Consider the following 16879-nt stretch of genomic DNA (forward strand, 5'->3'; position numbering starts at 1 on the left):
AACTAGGATTCAGGCATGAAGCTGTATTAAGAGTGGAAGGGAGATATATAAATCTTTCATATTAAAATAATAAATTATTTATTTTAAAGTTTACTTTAAATGTAATTGTAATGCCTTCTATTACCTCCAGTATATCAGCCTCCACCTTCTCTGGGTTCAGATGCTGATCTTCCCTGCACTGTCTTTAACCACTTTCCGCCCCTCATATAGCAAAATGACGGCCGCAAAGTGGTTGCTCTATCCTGACTGGGCGTCCTATGACGTCCAGCAGGATAGGGTGCTCTGCGCGCCGGCGCTCAGTGGTGCGGTGTGTCCCTCACACACACCGCATCTCCGATCCCAGTAAAGAGCCTTTGACCTAGGCTCTTTACTATGTGATCTGCTGTGTCCAATCACAGCTGGTCACATAGTAAATAGGAAGTGCCGTTGATGGGCTTTCTTCAGTTCCCGTCTGACAGGCGCGAGTAGAGGAGAGCCCATCAGCGGCTCTTCTGACGGGGGTCTGTGCTGGTAATCAGAGCATTGGTTACCAGTGCAGATCCTGGGGGGGGGGGATGCCACCAGAGCCACCAGGGATTGCCCATCCATGGCCACCAGGGATTGCCCATCCATGGCCACCAGGGATTGCCCACCCATGGCCACCAGGGATGCCAATCAGTGCTCAGGGAGCCTGTTAGTGCCCTCCTCATTAGTGCTGCCCACCAGTGCCGCCTATTAATGCCCATCAATGCTGCATATCAGTGCTACCTTTTTAGGGCCTCATCAGTGCCTGTCAGTGCGGCCTCATTAGTACTCATCAGTGCGGGGAAAAACATATTTATTTACAATATTTTATAACATAAACAAACTTTTTTTTCAAACTTTTCGGTCTGTTTTTATTTGTTTAGCAAAAAAGAAAAAACCTTGCGGTGATCAAATACCACCAAAAGAAAGCTCTATTTATGGGAAAAAAATGACATCAATTTGGTTTAGGTACAGTGTTGCATGACCGCTCAATTGTCATTCAAGATGCAACAGCGTTAAAAGCTGAAAATTGGCCTGGGCAGGAAGAGGGTGAAAGTGCCCTGTATTGAAGTGGTTAGTGTTTTTTTTTTTTTTTTTTTTTTTTAACACAACAAACATGTTATACTTACCTGTTCTGTGTAATGGTTTTGCACAGAGCAGTCCTGATTCTTCTCTTCTGGTGTCCTCCCACTGACGCTTCTGGCTCCTCCTGCCTTCCGAGTGCCCCAATAGCAAGCTGCATGTCCCATGAGGCATTGCTACTCACACATTCACATGTTCTCAGGCACTTACTGACATGTATGGACGGTGTACAGAGCTGTATGTGTGCTGCACTGTATTTCCTGATATTTAAACAAATAATGCATTCAGGATGCAGCCTAACTACTCACCTGACCAATTAGCCTCCCTGGCGGTCTGATTATGTCAGTATTTTTGAATGTCAAAGCGGTACATTGTTTTGCATGGAAATCTGTTGTTTATATTGCAGACCTGTAATTCTTAGGAATAACTCACTTAAATCTGTCCAAACAAGAGTCTAGAAGACAAATTCCGGGTATGATATATAGTTTGAAACACAAAATCCTAAATTATAATCCAATTTATTCAATAATGTAATCAAACCAAAAACACTGAAATTTGTCCAAACGGGTGCAATATTACTTATCACTGTAAATACTAGACACTGCACTAGGTACTGTTCAGTAAACATCCTGGGTATGAAAAGTTTTGAAACAGTAAACATGGGCTGTACAAAGTCCGAAGTCATCGGGATAAAAGAACCTGGTTTCCTCTTATTTTCCTTCCGCTGTCATCTTGCTTCGCTGTCTTTTTCTCGGTTGGTGGGATGTAGTCCATGAAGTGACGACCAGTCAGGCGTGTCGGGATGGCAATGCCAACAGCTCTACATCCAGCTCTATTCAGTCATTGATGGTGTTTGGTGGTTCACAAAGATACTTTCGGCAACTTTCCAAATGAAGTCAGAATGAATCACAGGCTTGTCGCTACTTCTTTTTTTTCAGCAGAATGTAGGCATTGCACAAGATGTCCGAAGATCTTCTTGTAGTACTACTTTTGCTGTTTCCTCATTGCTGGGTAGAATGTCATTTGTTTGTTTGGCTTTGTCAACCCCTACCATGGTGTTTTTCTAGTCCATCACTACTTGTTGCTTTTACAATTTCTTTCCCACCTTTTATGCGCACCATAAAAGTTGAGGTATTATGAACTGTACTCATTAGGCACACATCTTTCTTGTCACGCCATCGCAGTGCTATCATTTTGCCTTTCTTCCAGGCAACCATTTCTCCAGTCTTCAGCTTGTTATTGCCAAATGTTGGTGGCATGTCGTGCTGGTTAGCCAGAATGGTTCCATAGGCATCTGTTTTTGTTTTGCAGAAGAAACTCGTAAGGTTCAGGAGACCTATAAAAGCTGTCGGTAGTTGCACAATAGTCCTGATTTTGAATTTTGTTCCTTTTCCAGTATATGACTGAATTCCAAATTTAGCCAGTTGACGATTTGCATAGCATGTAGGATTTTATGCTAAATCGTGTCCTCTTTGATGCAATGTATTGTACCCAGCTGAGCCTTCCCTTGTAGGCCATTAGACTTTCATCTATGCTGATATCTCTTTCTGGCACATAGCTCCTTTAGGAAATTCTTTAGAATCATTTGAGATACTTCGCAAATTGTCTTTAGTTTTGGTGCTGGATGAGTAGTTTCATCCAATTCTTTGTGTTTTCGAAGTGTAAATATTTCATGATAGAGAAAATCTGTACTCTGACATGACCGTGCCAAAGAATGGAGTGGCAAGTAATGTATTAGTTGTCCAATACCACTTCTGCAGGGGTTTCCCCAACACTCCCTGAAGTATTATTGGGCCCAGAAATTTCCAAATGTCCTCTTTGGTCACTGGTTCCCACTTTCTGCTTCTTGAAAACTTCCGATGCAGAGTAGCCATTTTGTTGCTCTTTTTGTACTGGTTTGTATCCATAACTATTTTTTCAATAACCTCATCGGTCAGAAATAGTTGTAAGTATGCCAAGGGGTTGTCAGGTTCAACGTCTACTTTCATACCCGGTGCTCCAGTAAATGGTAATCTTGGGGGCGCTGCCTGATCCATACCGCAGTCAGTAGAGCACCAAGTTCACACATCACCGAGCTCAGTCGCAGATTCCTCGCTGTCATTACGTTCAGTGTTTTGACAAATTTCCCCACGAATCCCTATTGCTCAATTCTTCAAGTAATTCCAATTCACTATCGCTGTTTTCTAGCTGGTCTCAAACTGCTTTTGACCTAAAGGAACGCTTTTTGGATGACATGGGCGTTCTCAAGTTTCCAGGCAGAAAGAACACTAAAAGTGCAGGCAGGGCACTGGACAAATCACTAGGGACAAAACTGAGGTGAAATGGTTTCATACAGTAATCCTGACCGATTACTGTGTGTGTGTGTTTTTTTATTTATTTCTTTATTTCCCCCTGTGTTCCGCCCCTCCAACACCACGCAGGGGGGGGGGGGGGTGGACGTAATATAGTAGATGAAAGAACAGGTTAGAGGTAGGGATGGGGCACAACATCTTCATAACATCTGTGTTGTCAGCACAGCAAGGATGAGTGGATATCAAGAGTGTTAATATTTAAATCTATTGTCGTATAAAGGCTATTATATTTGTACTTGAATTGTGTATTCAGCTATTTGGCTGGAATTTGCCTTTTAGAGGATATGTTAAGTTCAACGAAAATTGGCACCATCAGTAATCCTTATCATATTTTGTATTCTGAAGAAAAACACGAAATGAGCAGGTCCAGTGGTCGTCTGAGCAATGGCATTCCCCAAGTCCCGGTAAAGAGAGGAGAATCCGAGTTTGATAGCTTTCGACAATCCTTACCAGTTTATGAAAAACGTGAAGAAATTATCAACATTATAAAAGAAAATAATATTGTGCTGGTTGTGGGAGAAACTGGATCAGGAAAAACCACCCAGGTGACCCATGTTCATTTATTTATGTATTATAAAGAAATTGATTGAAGCTGGGAGAAACGCATGTCGGATTGTGTGTGAACGTAGGAGTTTTAAACCAAAAAGGAAAGTATAATATTGCTGCATATGTACTTTTTATCTTTAATTATCATTTTATCTATCATCACTGGCCTCATGCATACTAACCTCACTATCAAATAGATAGAAAAAATATATTTTCTCTTTTGTTCATTGATGGACACAGCTCTTCATCTTCATGACTGTAGGGTTATGCTGCCCCCTTCAGTGATAGGACACTTGGCAGAGATAAGCTTGGGCATGCCTATAGGCCAGTCCCTGGGGGTATACTTCCACTTCCTGCTATAGGTAATCAGTTTTTTTTTTTTTTTTTTTCCTGCCTAGTCAGGAGTAGGGTTCCTTGCTGGGATCTCTGGTGTTAGCAATTTTTTTTTTTTGTTGTCTTTTTAAGTGCACTTTTTTTTTCCCTTAATTTTATTTTGTTCCTGTGAGAATTTACTATCAACTGCTGTTACTTGGCGACGAACTGGACAGTCTAGATTCTTAGGATCCAGCCAGCGAGCGCGTGCAAACCACAGCTCCAGGCTAGGTTGGCTGCGACATAGCTCCACTGGACGGGGGCTGGCCTGCGAGTTAAACCCCTCGCACGAACTCGCTTCAGCCTGAGCCGCAGCGTTTCCTCCTGGCCGACAGCACCCACATTACGATGGAGCAGTGTCCTGTCTGGAGCGGTGCCCATCCTGTTCCTGGTGTGTTAAGTAGCTGTCCCCCCTCTACCCCTGGCGGGTTTTGGGGCAGACGTGGGACCCTGGGAGGGTTAGGCCCCCGGGTTCTCCTCCCCAATCGCGTCTCCCCTCCCCCCAGCTCAGTGGTCTCTGAGGTCTGTGTCCCCATCTGCTCACCCCCCCCCCCCTCCATGAGGACATACCTCTCTCTTAGCTAAATTGGGATTCGGCACTGGGGGTGGGGGAGGCTTTGCCACCAGAACCCAAAACCGATTGCTTCTTGAGGGGGGGGGGGTGAGCCTGGTGGGGGGCTCCTCTCTGGGCCCCCCCCCCCCGGGAGTCATGTGGCACCGCCATATTCTGGTAACTTGGTTTGCTACAGATCAACAGCCATGTTTGTGTAGTCTCAACGGCCATTTTGTTATAGTTTCCCATTAAAAATGGCAGCGGCCATGTTTTTGGAGCTCAAATGGGCGGTGTTTCGGTGGTGGGAAGTCCTCGGCCTCTAGTGCTAATAGCCAGACATGCCTTTTACTGACCTCTGTGCAGAAGCCTACTGTGAGCTTTCCGGTGGTGTTGAGTGCCTGGGGCTCCCTCTCCCTCTTGCTGCTATACAGCGGTAGTGCTGTGCTTAGCCTTGTGGTGCGAACAGCGTGGTGGGGTGTCCCTTTTAGGGGTCTTTCACACGGGCGATCCGATCAGATCCGCCTGTCAGTTTTTTAGGCGGATCTGATCGGATCCTCCATGCAGCTCTATGGGGCAGCGGGTGTCAGCGGAGACACCTCCGCTGACACCCGCTGCCATCCGCATCCGATCCTGTGCTTGAAATCTGGACGGATTTTCCATCCGTTCAGTAATCGGATCGGATCTGATGAGAGCGGATCGATCCCCCCTGAGCAACACGGATGCGCCTACGGAGACGGACCGTGTGAAAGAGCCCTTACAGTGTACTTTTTTATACTTGTGGTGCAGATTCCCTCTTTTCATGGAGTCACTGAAACACGTTTCACCACCTGATCCACTCTCAGAGAATGCCGGGGCCTCACAACTGGCTGCACTGATGGCGGTCCTGGAGTCCTTGTTGTCTGGGCAAACGGGCTCCCCTTCCCCTGCCTTTACCTGCTTCCCTTTGTCTCTTCTGATTCAGGGTCTGAATCGGCCAACGTGGATGCCAGTTATCCTTCGAAATTTTTGGCTTACCGTAAAATCTATTTCTGTAATGTTCATTGACGGACACATCACTCACCCCTCTTTGGAGTTTTTTTTTCCTTCTGATGCTGCTTGTTCCAAAACTGAATACCTATAGCGGGAAGTGGGAGTGTACTCCCAGGGACTGTCCCATAGGAGTGCTCAAGCTTTTTTCTGCCTAGTGTCCTACTCCTGTAGGGGGCAGCATAACCCTACAATTATGAAGATGAAGAGCTGCGTCCATCAATGAAAATCAGAGAGATGGATTTTACGGTAGGTCAAAAATCCCATTTCTCTTACGTCCTCTTGTGACAGTCGCCGCCCACTCATACAATCTGCACGTCTGGGTATTGGCCTTCTCCATAGGAGTAAGCTAGGCTGAAGATTTTGTTAGAATAACCACAAAAACTTTGCATAGACACACCTACAGGGGGCTGTCCCTCTGGTCCAATACCCCCAGCTAGCCTCATTCCCAATTCAGTTCGCTGCTGCCTAGCTTAGGAGTAGGCTGGCTTTTACCTGGCTGGGGCTGCGGTCTCAGCCTTTTTCTTCTTTTTATTTTTTCTCTCTTGAAAAGTGTTTTTTCTTTTAAAAAGATAGCTTTTTATTTGTTCCTGTTAGTCGGCTTCGGATGACTACAGCGTTTGCGGAGCTGGGAATCGCACTGGTTATTCTAGAGCCTTATGGAATCCCAGCCTGCCATCGAGTGTTAGCAGGTTATGTGTACTCCCAGGCCTCTCAAACGACCATGTCCCTGACCTCAGGGTCGAGCCTGCGAAGTTGCTATCTTCGCTGGGATGTCTCAACTGCGGTACGCCGCGTGTTGCTAACGTCCCCTTCGGCTGGCAGCACCACCACCCAGAGTGGGAGGCTTCCTGTCAGAGCAGTACCCACGTTTTCGCTGGACCGGTGAGTACCATGCTACCCCTCTCTCTGACATTGTCTGTCGGGGTGTGTATGTGGGCTCTCTGTTTTATGGGGATGGCAGTTCGGCATGGGTTCTGTGATGTCCCCCTCATGTCTGTAGGTGCGGTCCCTGTGTCCCTTCCCGGTCCCTGCGGGGGCGATGTAGAGGTTCCGCCGCTGTAGGGGGGGGGTGCGGGGATCTACTATGTCCCTGGGGTGCTTGTGCACCTATTTGGGGTACAGTACATGGTGTGTGGGGGCTGCAATCGGCGCAAAACCGCCCGGCCGCCCATTTTAGGTGTGGGCAGTTTTCTGCAATGCTGTAGGCACCGATTGGGCGCCATCTTTAGTGTGGGCACAATGTCCTTATGTGGACAGCGGCCATTTTCCCAGAGCTTTCCCCATAGACTTGCATTGGCAACCATTTTTTTGTGGCTCAGGTTGTGTCTGCCTCTAGAGGTGTGAGGTCACTTCCTCTTTCTTTCACATGCAGAAAGATTCAGCAGTGTGGTGCAAGTATAGCTCGCTGTGGGGGGCTTTTGTGTTTCCTGGCCTGCATTCCTGCTAGCATTCATTTTTTTGCAGTTTACTGTAGCACAGGACTTGCTCTTCGTTGCGGTTTGGACCGCGGAAATCGCCGATTTAATGGGCCAGCGTAATTTAAAATTGAGATTGCTATTATGGAGTCCCAGGATAGCAAATTCCCCCCAGATCTGGTGGAAGGTTCAGGTACTCCTGAATCCTCTGCTATAGTCTCACTTACTGCTGCACTCTTGACTTTAGCGTCAAAAGTGGATTTGTTGATGTCTGACCGGGCTTCTAAGAAAAGGCCTATGCCCTCTCAGTCTTCTGATTCAGAGCCAGATTTGGTTGCCATGGACAGCGTACCCCCTGAAGGGTCTCAGTCCTCTCAGTCGGATGTGGAGGAGGAGGATTCCCCCTCCGCATCAGCACGGGAACGTGCTGCAGTGTCTGCGCTTATTAGCTCTGTTAAGGACACTTTAAATTTAGATGAGCCCCACTTGTTGGGTAAGCGGTCTTCCTTTGGGACCCCCAAAGCCCAAAAATCGGGTCAGGTTTTTCCTTGTCCCGCAGAGTTTAACGATACCGTGAATGAACAATGGCGTCATTTAAAACTTAATTTTGTGGTGCCTAACAGGTTTCAGTACCGTTATCCCTTTGCAGATCTGGTGGATTCTCGATGGACTGCGGCTCCTAAGGTGGACCACACTGTGTCCAGGTTAAATAAAGCCACTTTAATGCCCGCGCAGGATTCTCCGGTGTTTAACCAATTCCATACAGAGCAGTTAGACACCCTTCCTGCCCAGACCAATTTTCAGCTTTCAGCACTCTCACAATTTGAATGACAATTGCTCAGTCATGCTACACTGTAACCAAACAAAATTTTTATCATTTTTTTCACACAAATAGAGCTTTCTTTTGGTGGTATTTGATCATAACTGGGGTTTTTTTTTTCGTGATATATGCAAAAAAAGAGCAAAAATTTTGAAAAAAAAACACTTTTTTTAGTTTCAATTATAAAATTTTGCAAAAAATTTATTTTTCTTCATACATTTGGGCCAAAATGTATACTGCTACATGTCTCTGGTAAAATTAACCCACATTAGTGTATATTATTTAGTCTGTGTGAAAGTTATTGAGTCTAGAAGCTATGGTACCAATTACTGAAAATTGATCACACCAGATGTACTGACGGCCTATCTCCTTTCTTGAGGCCCTGAAATGTCAGGACAGTACAAATACCGCCCAAATGACCCCTTTTTGTAAAGTAGACAGTCCAAGGTATTTAGTAAGAGGCATGGTGGGTTTTTTGAAGTTGTAATTTTTTCCCACAATTCTTGGGAAAATTAAGACGAAAAATTTTTTTTTTCTTTTTTTTTCCCACAAAGTTGTCAATTTATAAGCTATTTCTAACACATAGCATGTACACAGCAAAAATTACACCCAAAAATACCTTCTGCTACTCCTTCCGAGTATGGCGATACCACATGTGTGAGACTTTTACACAGCCTGGCCACAAAAAGAGACTCCACGTCCAAGAAGCACCTTCAGGCGTTCTAGGAGCATAAATACACATAAAACTTTCTTACTACCTATCACACTTTTCAAGGCCCTAGAGCACCAATACAATGGAAAAGTCCACAAAATGACCCCATTTTGGAAAGCAAACACTCCAACGTATATTCTATGAGGCATTATGGGTCGTTTGAACATATCATTTTTTTCCACAGGTTTTTGGAAAATGTGGGAAAAAAATGAAAACTTTTTTTTTTTTTACACAAAGTTGTCAATTTATAGGATATTCCTAACACATAGCATGTACACAGCAAAAATGACACCCCAAAATACATTCTGCCACTCCTCCTGAGTATGGCAATACCACATGTGTGAGACTTTTTCACAGCCTAGCCATATAGAGGGGCCCAAAATCCAAGCCACTTGCCTAGGCCTATTTTTGACATTTGGTGTTTACAAGCTAAAATCAGTTGTTTTGCTAGAAAACTGCTTAGAACCCCCAAACATTATATATTTTTTTTTTAGCAGAGACCCTAGAGAATAAAATGGAGATTATTGCAATATTTTTTATCACACCATATTTGCGCAGCGGTCTTCCAAACGCAATTTTTTTGGAAAAAATTCACTTTTTTAAATTAAAAAATAAGAAACCAGTAAAGTTAGCCCAATTTTTTTCCATAATGTGAAAGATAATGTTACGCCGAGTAAATAGATACCCAACATGTCATGCTTCAAAATAGTGCACGCTCACGGAATGGCGACAAACTTTGGTACTTAAAAATCCCCATAGGCGACAATTTAAAAATTTCTACAGGTTGCCATCTTTGAGTTACAGAGGAGGTCTAGGGCGCAAATTATTCCCCTTGCTCTAACGATCGCGGCGATACCTCACATGTGTGGTTTGAACACCGTTTACATATGTGGGCGGGGTTTCTGTATGCGTTCGCTTCTGCGCGCGAGCTCACGGGGACAGGGCGCTTTAATTTTTTTTTTTTTTTTTTTTTTACTATTTATTTTATTTATTATTTTTTATTTTTACACCGTTTAAAAAAAAAAAAAAAAAAATTGATCATTTTTATTTCTATTTAAAAGGAATGTAAACATTCCTCGTAATAGAAATAGGCACGACAGGACCTCTTCTTTTTTGTGAGATCTGGGGTCAAAAAGTCCTCAGATCTCACAAGTACACTAAAAGATAGAAAAAAAAAAAAAAAATTATTATATAAAATGGAAAAAAAAAAAAAAGGACCTTTTAAACCGGTTGCTAGGCAACATTTTCCGTAGCTCCGGTCCTCCAAGACCATAGAGTCAAGTGAGGGCAAGCTTGCCCTCACTCGACATCCTGTCTGTGAGGATCTGGGACCGGATCGTTTTCCCCGCTCCCGGCGGGTCCGGTAAGCTGGGAAAAGGACCGGAACGTGGCGGGAGGGGGGGCGCCTCTTCCGCCATCCCGGAAGGGTGATCCCACGGCGAATCCGCCGCTGGGACCACCCTTATCGGAAAGCCAACCGTCCACCGTTTAAAAAAATACCAGGGTTATGGCAGCTATCTGCTGCCATAACACCGGTATTTAGGTTTAAACGGAGGACGTATATAAACCTTTTTGGACTTGGACTTGGACATGGTGGCTGTATGAAGGGTGATAGGTACTCGGGTACTTTGTTGGGCAGGTGACAGGTACTCTGGTACTGATGAGCAAGTGGCAGGTACTCGAGTACTCCGATAGGCAGGTGACAGGTGACAGGCAGGTGATAAGTACTGATGAGTAGTACTGATAGGTCATACTGTACTGATGGGTACTGATGATCAGTACTGATACGTGATAGGTACTGATGAGTACTGATGAGTAGTGATGGGTACTGATGAGCAGGCGGCAAGTACTCGGGTACTTCAGGCGTCAGGTACTCTGATGAGCAGGTGGAAGGTACTCGGGTACTCTGATGGGTAGGTGACAGGTACTCAGGTACTCTGATGACGGGTACTCCATTGACAGGTACTCAAAGTACCGGAGTACCCGTCATCAGAGTACCGGAGTACCCGTCATCAGAGTACCGGAGTACCCGTCATCAGAGTACCGGAGTACCCGTCATCAGAGTACCGGAGTACCCGTCATCAGAGTACCTGATGGGCTGGTGACAGGTGCTCTTTATTGGGGGGGGGGGCAATCAGTGTGTTTGGGGTGCACTATGATTGGTAACTAGCTGTTACCACACTCTCTTCCTCACACAGGATCAGTGTGTGAGGAGGAGAACACGGTGACAGCTAGTTACCGTGTTCTCTGTTGACATTTGTGACCGGCTGTGATTGGACACAGCCGGTCACGTGGTAAAGAGCCAATTTCATTGGCTCTTTACCTAGATCGGGGATCGACTCTGTCCGAGGGACGAGCCTCGTCCCCGATCGCTGCTCTGCGCGCCCCCGGGGGCGCGCATTGCAGAGAGAACGAGCGGCTCGTGCCGGAGCCGCTCATGTGATCGGCTGTGATTGACACAGCCGATCACGTGGTAAACAGCCAATTTCTATTGATCCCCTTGATCAGGGATGGGCTATGTCCGAGGGACGAGCCTCACCCCCGGGGGCGCGCAGTAGAGGGGAGATCCGGGTGACGTCATATGACGGCTGCCCGGATCCTCACAACCGCTTTGCCGACGTCATTTAACATGACGCAGTATGGAAGTGGTTAAAGACCTGGCGGATAGGCGGGTGGAAACTCTTACCCGCCACAGCTACCTAGTAGCGGGTTCCTTGCTGAAACCAGTGTGAGCTTCGGTGATGGTCTCTCAGGCTGTTGTGGAGTGGACCAAGGCCCTTAAGCGCACTCTTATTGCTGACTCCGCCTCCCCTGTTGCGCTGGAGATGGTGTATCAAATAGCTCAGGCTGTTTTGTACCTGTGTGACGCGGCCTTGGATGAGGCCCCTTTAGTCGCACGACTTTTTGCAGTCGCAGTTACGATTCGTTGCATCGTTTGGTTGAAAAGCTGGTCGGCCGACCAGTCTTCCAAGAAGACGATGTCTGACATCCCTTATGCGGGGAGTCGTCTTTTTGGGGACTCTCTGGATGAACTGGTTAAGGGGATCACTGGGGGGCAAGAGCACTCTGTTGCCCCAGGTGTCCAGGGGAAAATCTTTCCGCGGTAAGCGGGGTCCCTCCTTTAAACCTAACCAAGGGTCCTTTCGTGCCTTTAAGGCACAAGACAAAGGTAAGTCCTTCAAGGCCTCTGGTGGCCAGAAGAAGCCTTGGGCGGGCAAGTCAAAAGCCGCCCACACTGGCACGGCGGCTCAGTCCGCCTCGACCTGAAGGGGCGCCCTCACCCGTTTCAGTGGTGGGGGGACATCTGCGCTATTTTCCCGAGCCTTGGCTGACCAAGATTCAGGACAGGTGGGTTTAAGAACTCATTCGGTCAGGGTACAAGATCGAGTTTTTCGATCACGCCCAGCAGACAGATTCTTTCCCTCAAATCTGCATTTGACCCCACATCGTTTCCGAGATCTCCATCGGGCGGTTCAGGATCTCATCGCCCAAGGGGTGGTTGTCCCGGTTCCACAGCGGGACAGGTTTCTGGGTTTTTACTCAAATTTGTTCAGTGGCCAGAAAGGAGGGCAAGGTGCGTCCGATTCTGTACTTAAAGTTTCTAAACCGCTTTGTGCGGGTTCAGAAGTTCTGAATGGAGTCCCTCCGGTCGGTGGTGGCATCTGAGTCCAGGGGATTTCCTGGCTTCCATAGACCTCAAGGAGGCGTATCTACACATCCCTATTTAGGAGGGTCATCAAAGGTACCTCCGATTCGCAATAGCGGAGGAGCACTATCAGTTCGTGGCGTTGCCTTTCGGCCTCGCTTCGGCTCCAAGGGTTTTTACCAAAGTTTTGGCTCCTGTTTCTAGCCTTGTTGCGGGTACAGGGGATTGCCATCCTCAGTTACATGGACGATCTCCTATTAAGGTCGAGCTCCAGTGCCTCTGTTGCGCGATCTGTCGCTCACGGTTCAGATGCTCCAGGAGTTCGGTTGGACCATCAATTTTCAGAAGTCGACCTTGTCCCCTTCTGTTCCCCTTCTGTTACCTGGGGATGATTCTGGACTCTGCCCAGACGAAGGTCTTTCTTCCGGAGGACAAACTCCGGATCCTGCAGGAAGAGGTCAGGTCCCTCAGGGACAACGAGTTCTCCTCGCTTCGGACCTACATGCGGTCCCTGGGCTTGATGGTGTCGGCTTTCGAGGCGATCCCATTTGCACAGTTTCACACGAGATCTCTTCAAGCGGAGATTCTGGTCCGGTGGGACAGACATCCTCATTCTTTGGAAAGGAGGATCTCCTTGAGCCCGAAAGTCAGATCGGATCTCCTGTGGTGGCTCCAGTCTCCGGATTGACGGAAGGCAAGTCCTTTCGTCCATTGCTATGGAAGGTGGTCACTTCGGACGCCAGCCTGTCGGGCTGGGGTGGAGTTTCTGGGCAACTTGTCTGCCCAGGGCACTTGGTCGGAGGGGGGATCCTCCCTACCGATAATTGTCTTGGAACTGCGTGCACTCAGGCTCTGTTTGCTCTGTTGGTCGGATCAACGCAACTGAGGTGGCTTACATCAATCACCAAGGGGGCACCAGGAGTGCCCGGGCGGCCAAAGAAGTGGCCGAGATTCTGTCATGGGCCGAGACGCAGGTCCCGGCGATTTCGGCAGTTAACATTCCAGGTGTGGAGAACTGGCAGGCGGACTATCTGAATCGCCAGACCCTGGACCAAGGGGAATTGTCCCTCCACCCAGAGGTGTTTCAGATGCTGTGTGCGTGGTGGGGATCCCCGGATGTGGATCTGTTCGTCTCAACAACAAGGTGGGAACGTTCGTGGCAAGAACGAGCGACCCTCAGACGCGTTGGTAGTGCCGTGGACTCGGTATTGGCTGATTTATGCCTTTCCCCCGATTTATTATTTATTTCAGGTACTTGTATAGCGCTGTCAATTTACACAGCGCTTTACATATACATTGTACATTCACATCAGTCAATTGTTGTCCAGATTCCTTCGCAGGTTGGTTTCGGAACTGAGGTTGGTGATTCTGGTGGCCCCAGACTGGCCGCGCCGGTCTTGGTACGCGGACATCATGCACTTGGTCATCGAACCTCCCTGGTGGCTCCCGCTAAGAGACGATCTCCTGTCTCAGGGACCGATCTTCCATCCTGCTTTACAGTCGCTGGCTTTGACAGCGTGGCTGTTAAAAGCCAGGTCTTGAGAGACCGAGGTCTCTCGTCGGCGGTCATTCCTACCTTGCTCAAGGCCAGGAAGGCCTCTTCTGGTAAGATTTATTATCATACCTGGAAGGCTTATTTCGCCTGGTGCTAGTCGCAGGAGTTCCATCCACGCTCCTTTTCGGTGGAGAGAGTGTTGGCTTTTCTGCAAACTGGTGTGGTGCAGCGTCTTGCGCTGACCACTATAAAGGGCCGGTTGTCTGCACTGGCCATTCTCTTTCAGCGCCCCTTGGCGTTGAATTCCTTGATCCGCACCTTCATTCAAGGGGTGCGTCATTTGGCTCCTTCTAGGAGGGCACCCTTACCCCCTTGGGACCTGAATTTGGTTCTGTCCGTTTTGCAACGTCCTCCCTTTGAGAACATCTGGGAGATTCCTCTGCCGGTGCTATCACGTAAAGTTGCCTTTCTGGTGGCGATCACATCTGCTCGCAGAGTGTCGGAGTTGGAGGCCCTGTCTTGCCGCTCCCCCTATCTGGTTGTTCATAGGGATAAAGTGGTCTTGCGACCTCATCAGTCCTTTCTTCCGAAAGTGGTTTCTGACTTCCATCTCAACGAGGACATTGTCTTGGCTTTGCTGTGTGCGAAGCCTAAGCATCCTAAGGAGTTTGCCTTGCATTCCTTGGATGTGGTCCAGGTGATCAGGGTTTACCTGTCGTCTACTGAATCCTTCAGAAAGTTTGTCTTTTTGTGCTTCCTGAGGGACCTCGGAAGGGTATGGCTGCGTCTGCGGCAACCATTTCTAAATGGATCAGGCAGACTATTGTGCAGGCCTATTCAATTCGGGATCAGGTTCCACCTTTCCCTGTCACAGCACACTCTACTAGCGCGGTTAGTGCGTCTTGGGCCTTCCGCCATCAGGCGTCGGTGACCCAGGTGTGCAAGGCAGTGACTTGGTCGTCCGTGCATAGCTTTGCCAAATTTTACAAACTTGATGTCTTGGCATCAGCGCATGCCTCTTTTGGCTGCAAAGTTTTGAGTGCGGCAGTACCTTAGCAGAGACAGGGTAGTTTTTGGCCTGTCTCCTCCTTTTTGGGGGTTTTTCCCTTTTTTGTTTGTTTTCCTGGGCTTTCGCTCCTGTTGAGCTTTCTTGTTGCCCAGTGTTTTACCTTTCTGGTTAAGAAAAGGTTATTTTCTCTGACCTGGGTGCTGCGTTGCCTTTTTGACGGTTACGTTTTCCCACCCCCCCCCCCACCCCACATCTACACTGCTTTAGGACGTCCCAGACGTGCAGATTGTATGAGTGGGCGGCGACTGTCAGAGGACGTAAGAGAAAATAGAATTTTTTTAAGAACTTAACCATAAAATTCTTTTCTCGGAGTCCTCTGACAGTCGTTGCCCCCGCCCCTTTTGTGGGGTTTGTGGATCTCTATACTGCTGGCTACCAAACTGAATTGGGAATGAGGCTAGCTTGGGGTATTGGACCTGAGGAACACACCTGTAGGTGTGTCTATACAAAGTTTTTGTGAATATTCTAACAAAATCTTCTGCCTAGCTTCCTCCTATGGAGAAGGTCAATACCCAGACGTGCAGATTGTATGAGTGGGCGGCGACTGTCAGGACTCAGAGAAAATAATTTTACGGTAAGTTCTTACAAAAATTATATTTTTCTCTATCCTCCATTGACAGACGCAGCTCTTATACTTAGACCATTGGGTTATGCTGCCCCCTGCAGGAGTAGTACTAGGCAGGGAAAAAAAAGCAATTCACCACGGCCACGAGGCTGTCCCTATAGGCATAACTCCACACACCCTGCTCCAGCAAAACAGTTTTTCTGCCTAGTGAAGGAGTAGGACCTTGGTTTCCTGCTGGGACTTCGGTCTCAGTTTTTTTTATTATTTTAACAATTTTTTGTTTCATTTGTCTTTACTCACTTTGCTAGTTAGTGTTCAGGGGGATCCTCCTGGTTATCTACAAGCAATGCCGGCTGAGGTTTTGCACTGAATAATCTAGATCCTTAAGGTCTCCCAGCCTGGCCTATGAGCGTGAGCAGGTTATAGGCCAACACTTGGCCTCGCCACGACTGAGCCCCTTTTTGGATGGGGACGAGTCTGCGAGTGGATGTCTCGCTGGGATGCGATGACCTGGACCGCCCTGAGTCACAGCGTACCCCTCAGCTGGCAGCACCCCCACTCCGGGTGGGAGGTGGTCTGTCCGGAGCGGAGCTCACCCGGTCCATGGTATGGTAAGTAAATGTAGCCCCCCCTTGTCCCTTGGTGGTCTTGGGGGGGGGGGGGGACGGGGACGTGGGCCCTCTCCTGGGGATAATGGGACCTGGACTTAAAGATCATAGTTACATAGTTACATAGTTACATAGTTGGTGAGGTTGAAAAAAGACCTCAGTCCATCCAGTTCAACCTATGATGTGTGTGTGTGTTTGCTTTTAACCGTACATTGTATAACCCTGTATGTTGTGGTCTCTAAGGTGCCCATCTAACAGTTTTTTGAAACTATCAATGCTCCCTGCTGATACGACTGCTTGTGGAAGAGAATTCCACATCCTTACCGCTCTTACAGTGAAGAACCCCTTACGCATTTTAAGGTTAAACCGCCTTTCCTCTAGTTTTAGTGAGTGGCCACGTGTCTTATTGTATCTCCTTTCTCTGAATAGTTTGTTCCTTATGCTAGGGTCGCCAGTACAGTATTTGTACATTGATATCATATCCCCCCTCAGTCGTCTCTTCTCCAGAGAGAATAGGTTCAGTGCTTGCAGTCTTTCCTCATAGCTGATGTCCTCCATTCCCCTAATTATTTTTGTTGCCCTTCTCTGGACTCTCTCCAGTTCCAGCACATC

At 47.5% G+C, this 16879-nt stretch overlaps 1 protein-coding gene across 1 annotated transcript in view; it reads left to right on the top strand.

The window, feature by feature from the left end:
- Positions 1-16879, top strand: part of YTHDC2 (YTH N6-methyladenosine RNA binding protein C2) — a 288686-nt gene that overhangs the window by 11795 nt on the left and 260012 nt on the right. The window contains exon 4 of the mRNA XM_082243691.1: positions 3783-3982. Coding sequence (XP_082099817.1) covers positions 3783-3982 — 200 coding nt within the window. The remainder of the gene's footprint in view (positions 1-3782; positions 3983-16879) is intronic.

Source organism: Pelophylax lessonae, assembly GCF_965119305.1.
Source record: "Pelophylax lessonae genome assembly, chromosome: 1".
NCBI lineage: Eukaryota > Metazoa > Chordata > Amphibia > Anura > Ranidae > Pelophylax > Pelophylax lessonae.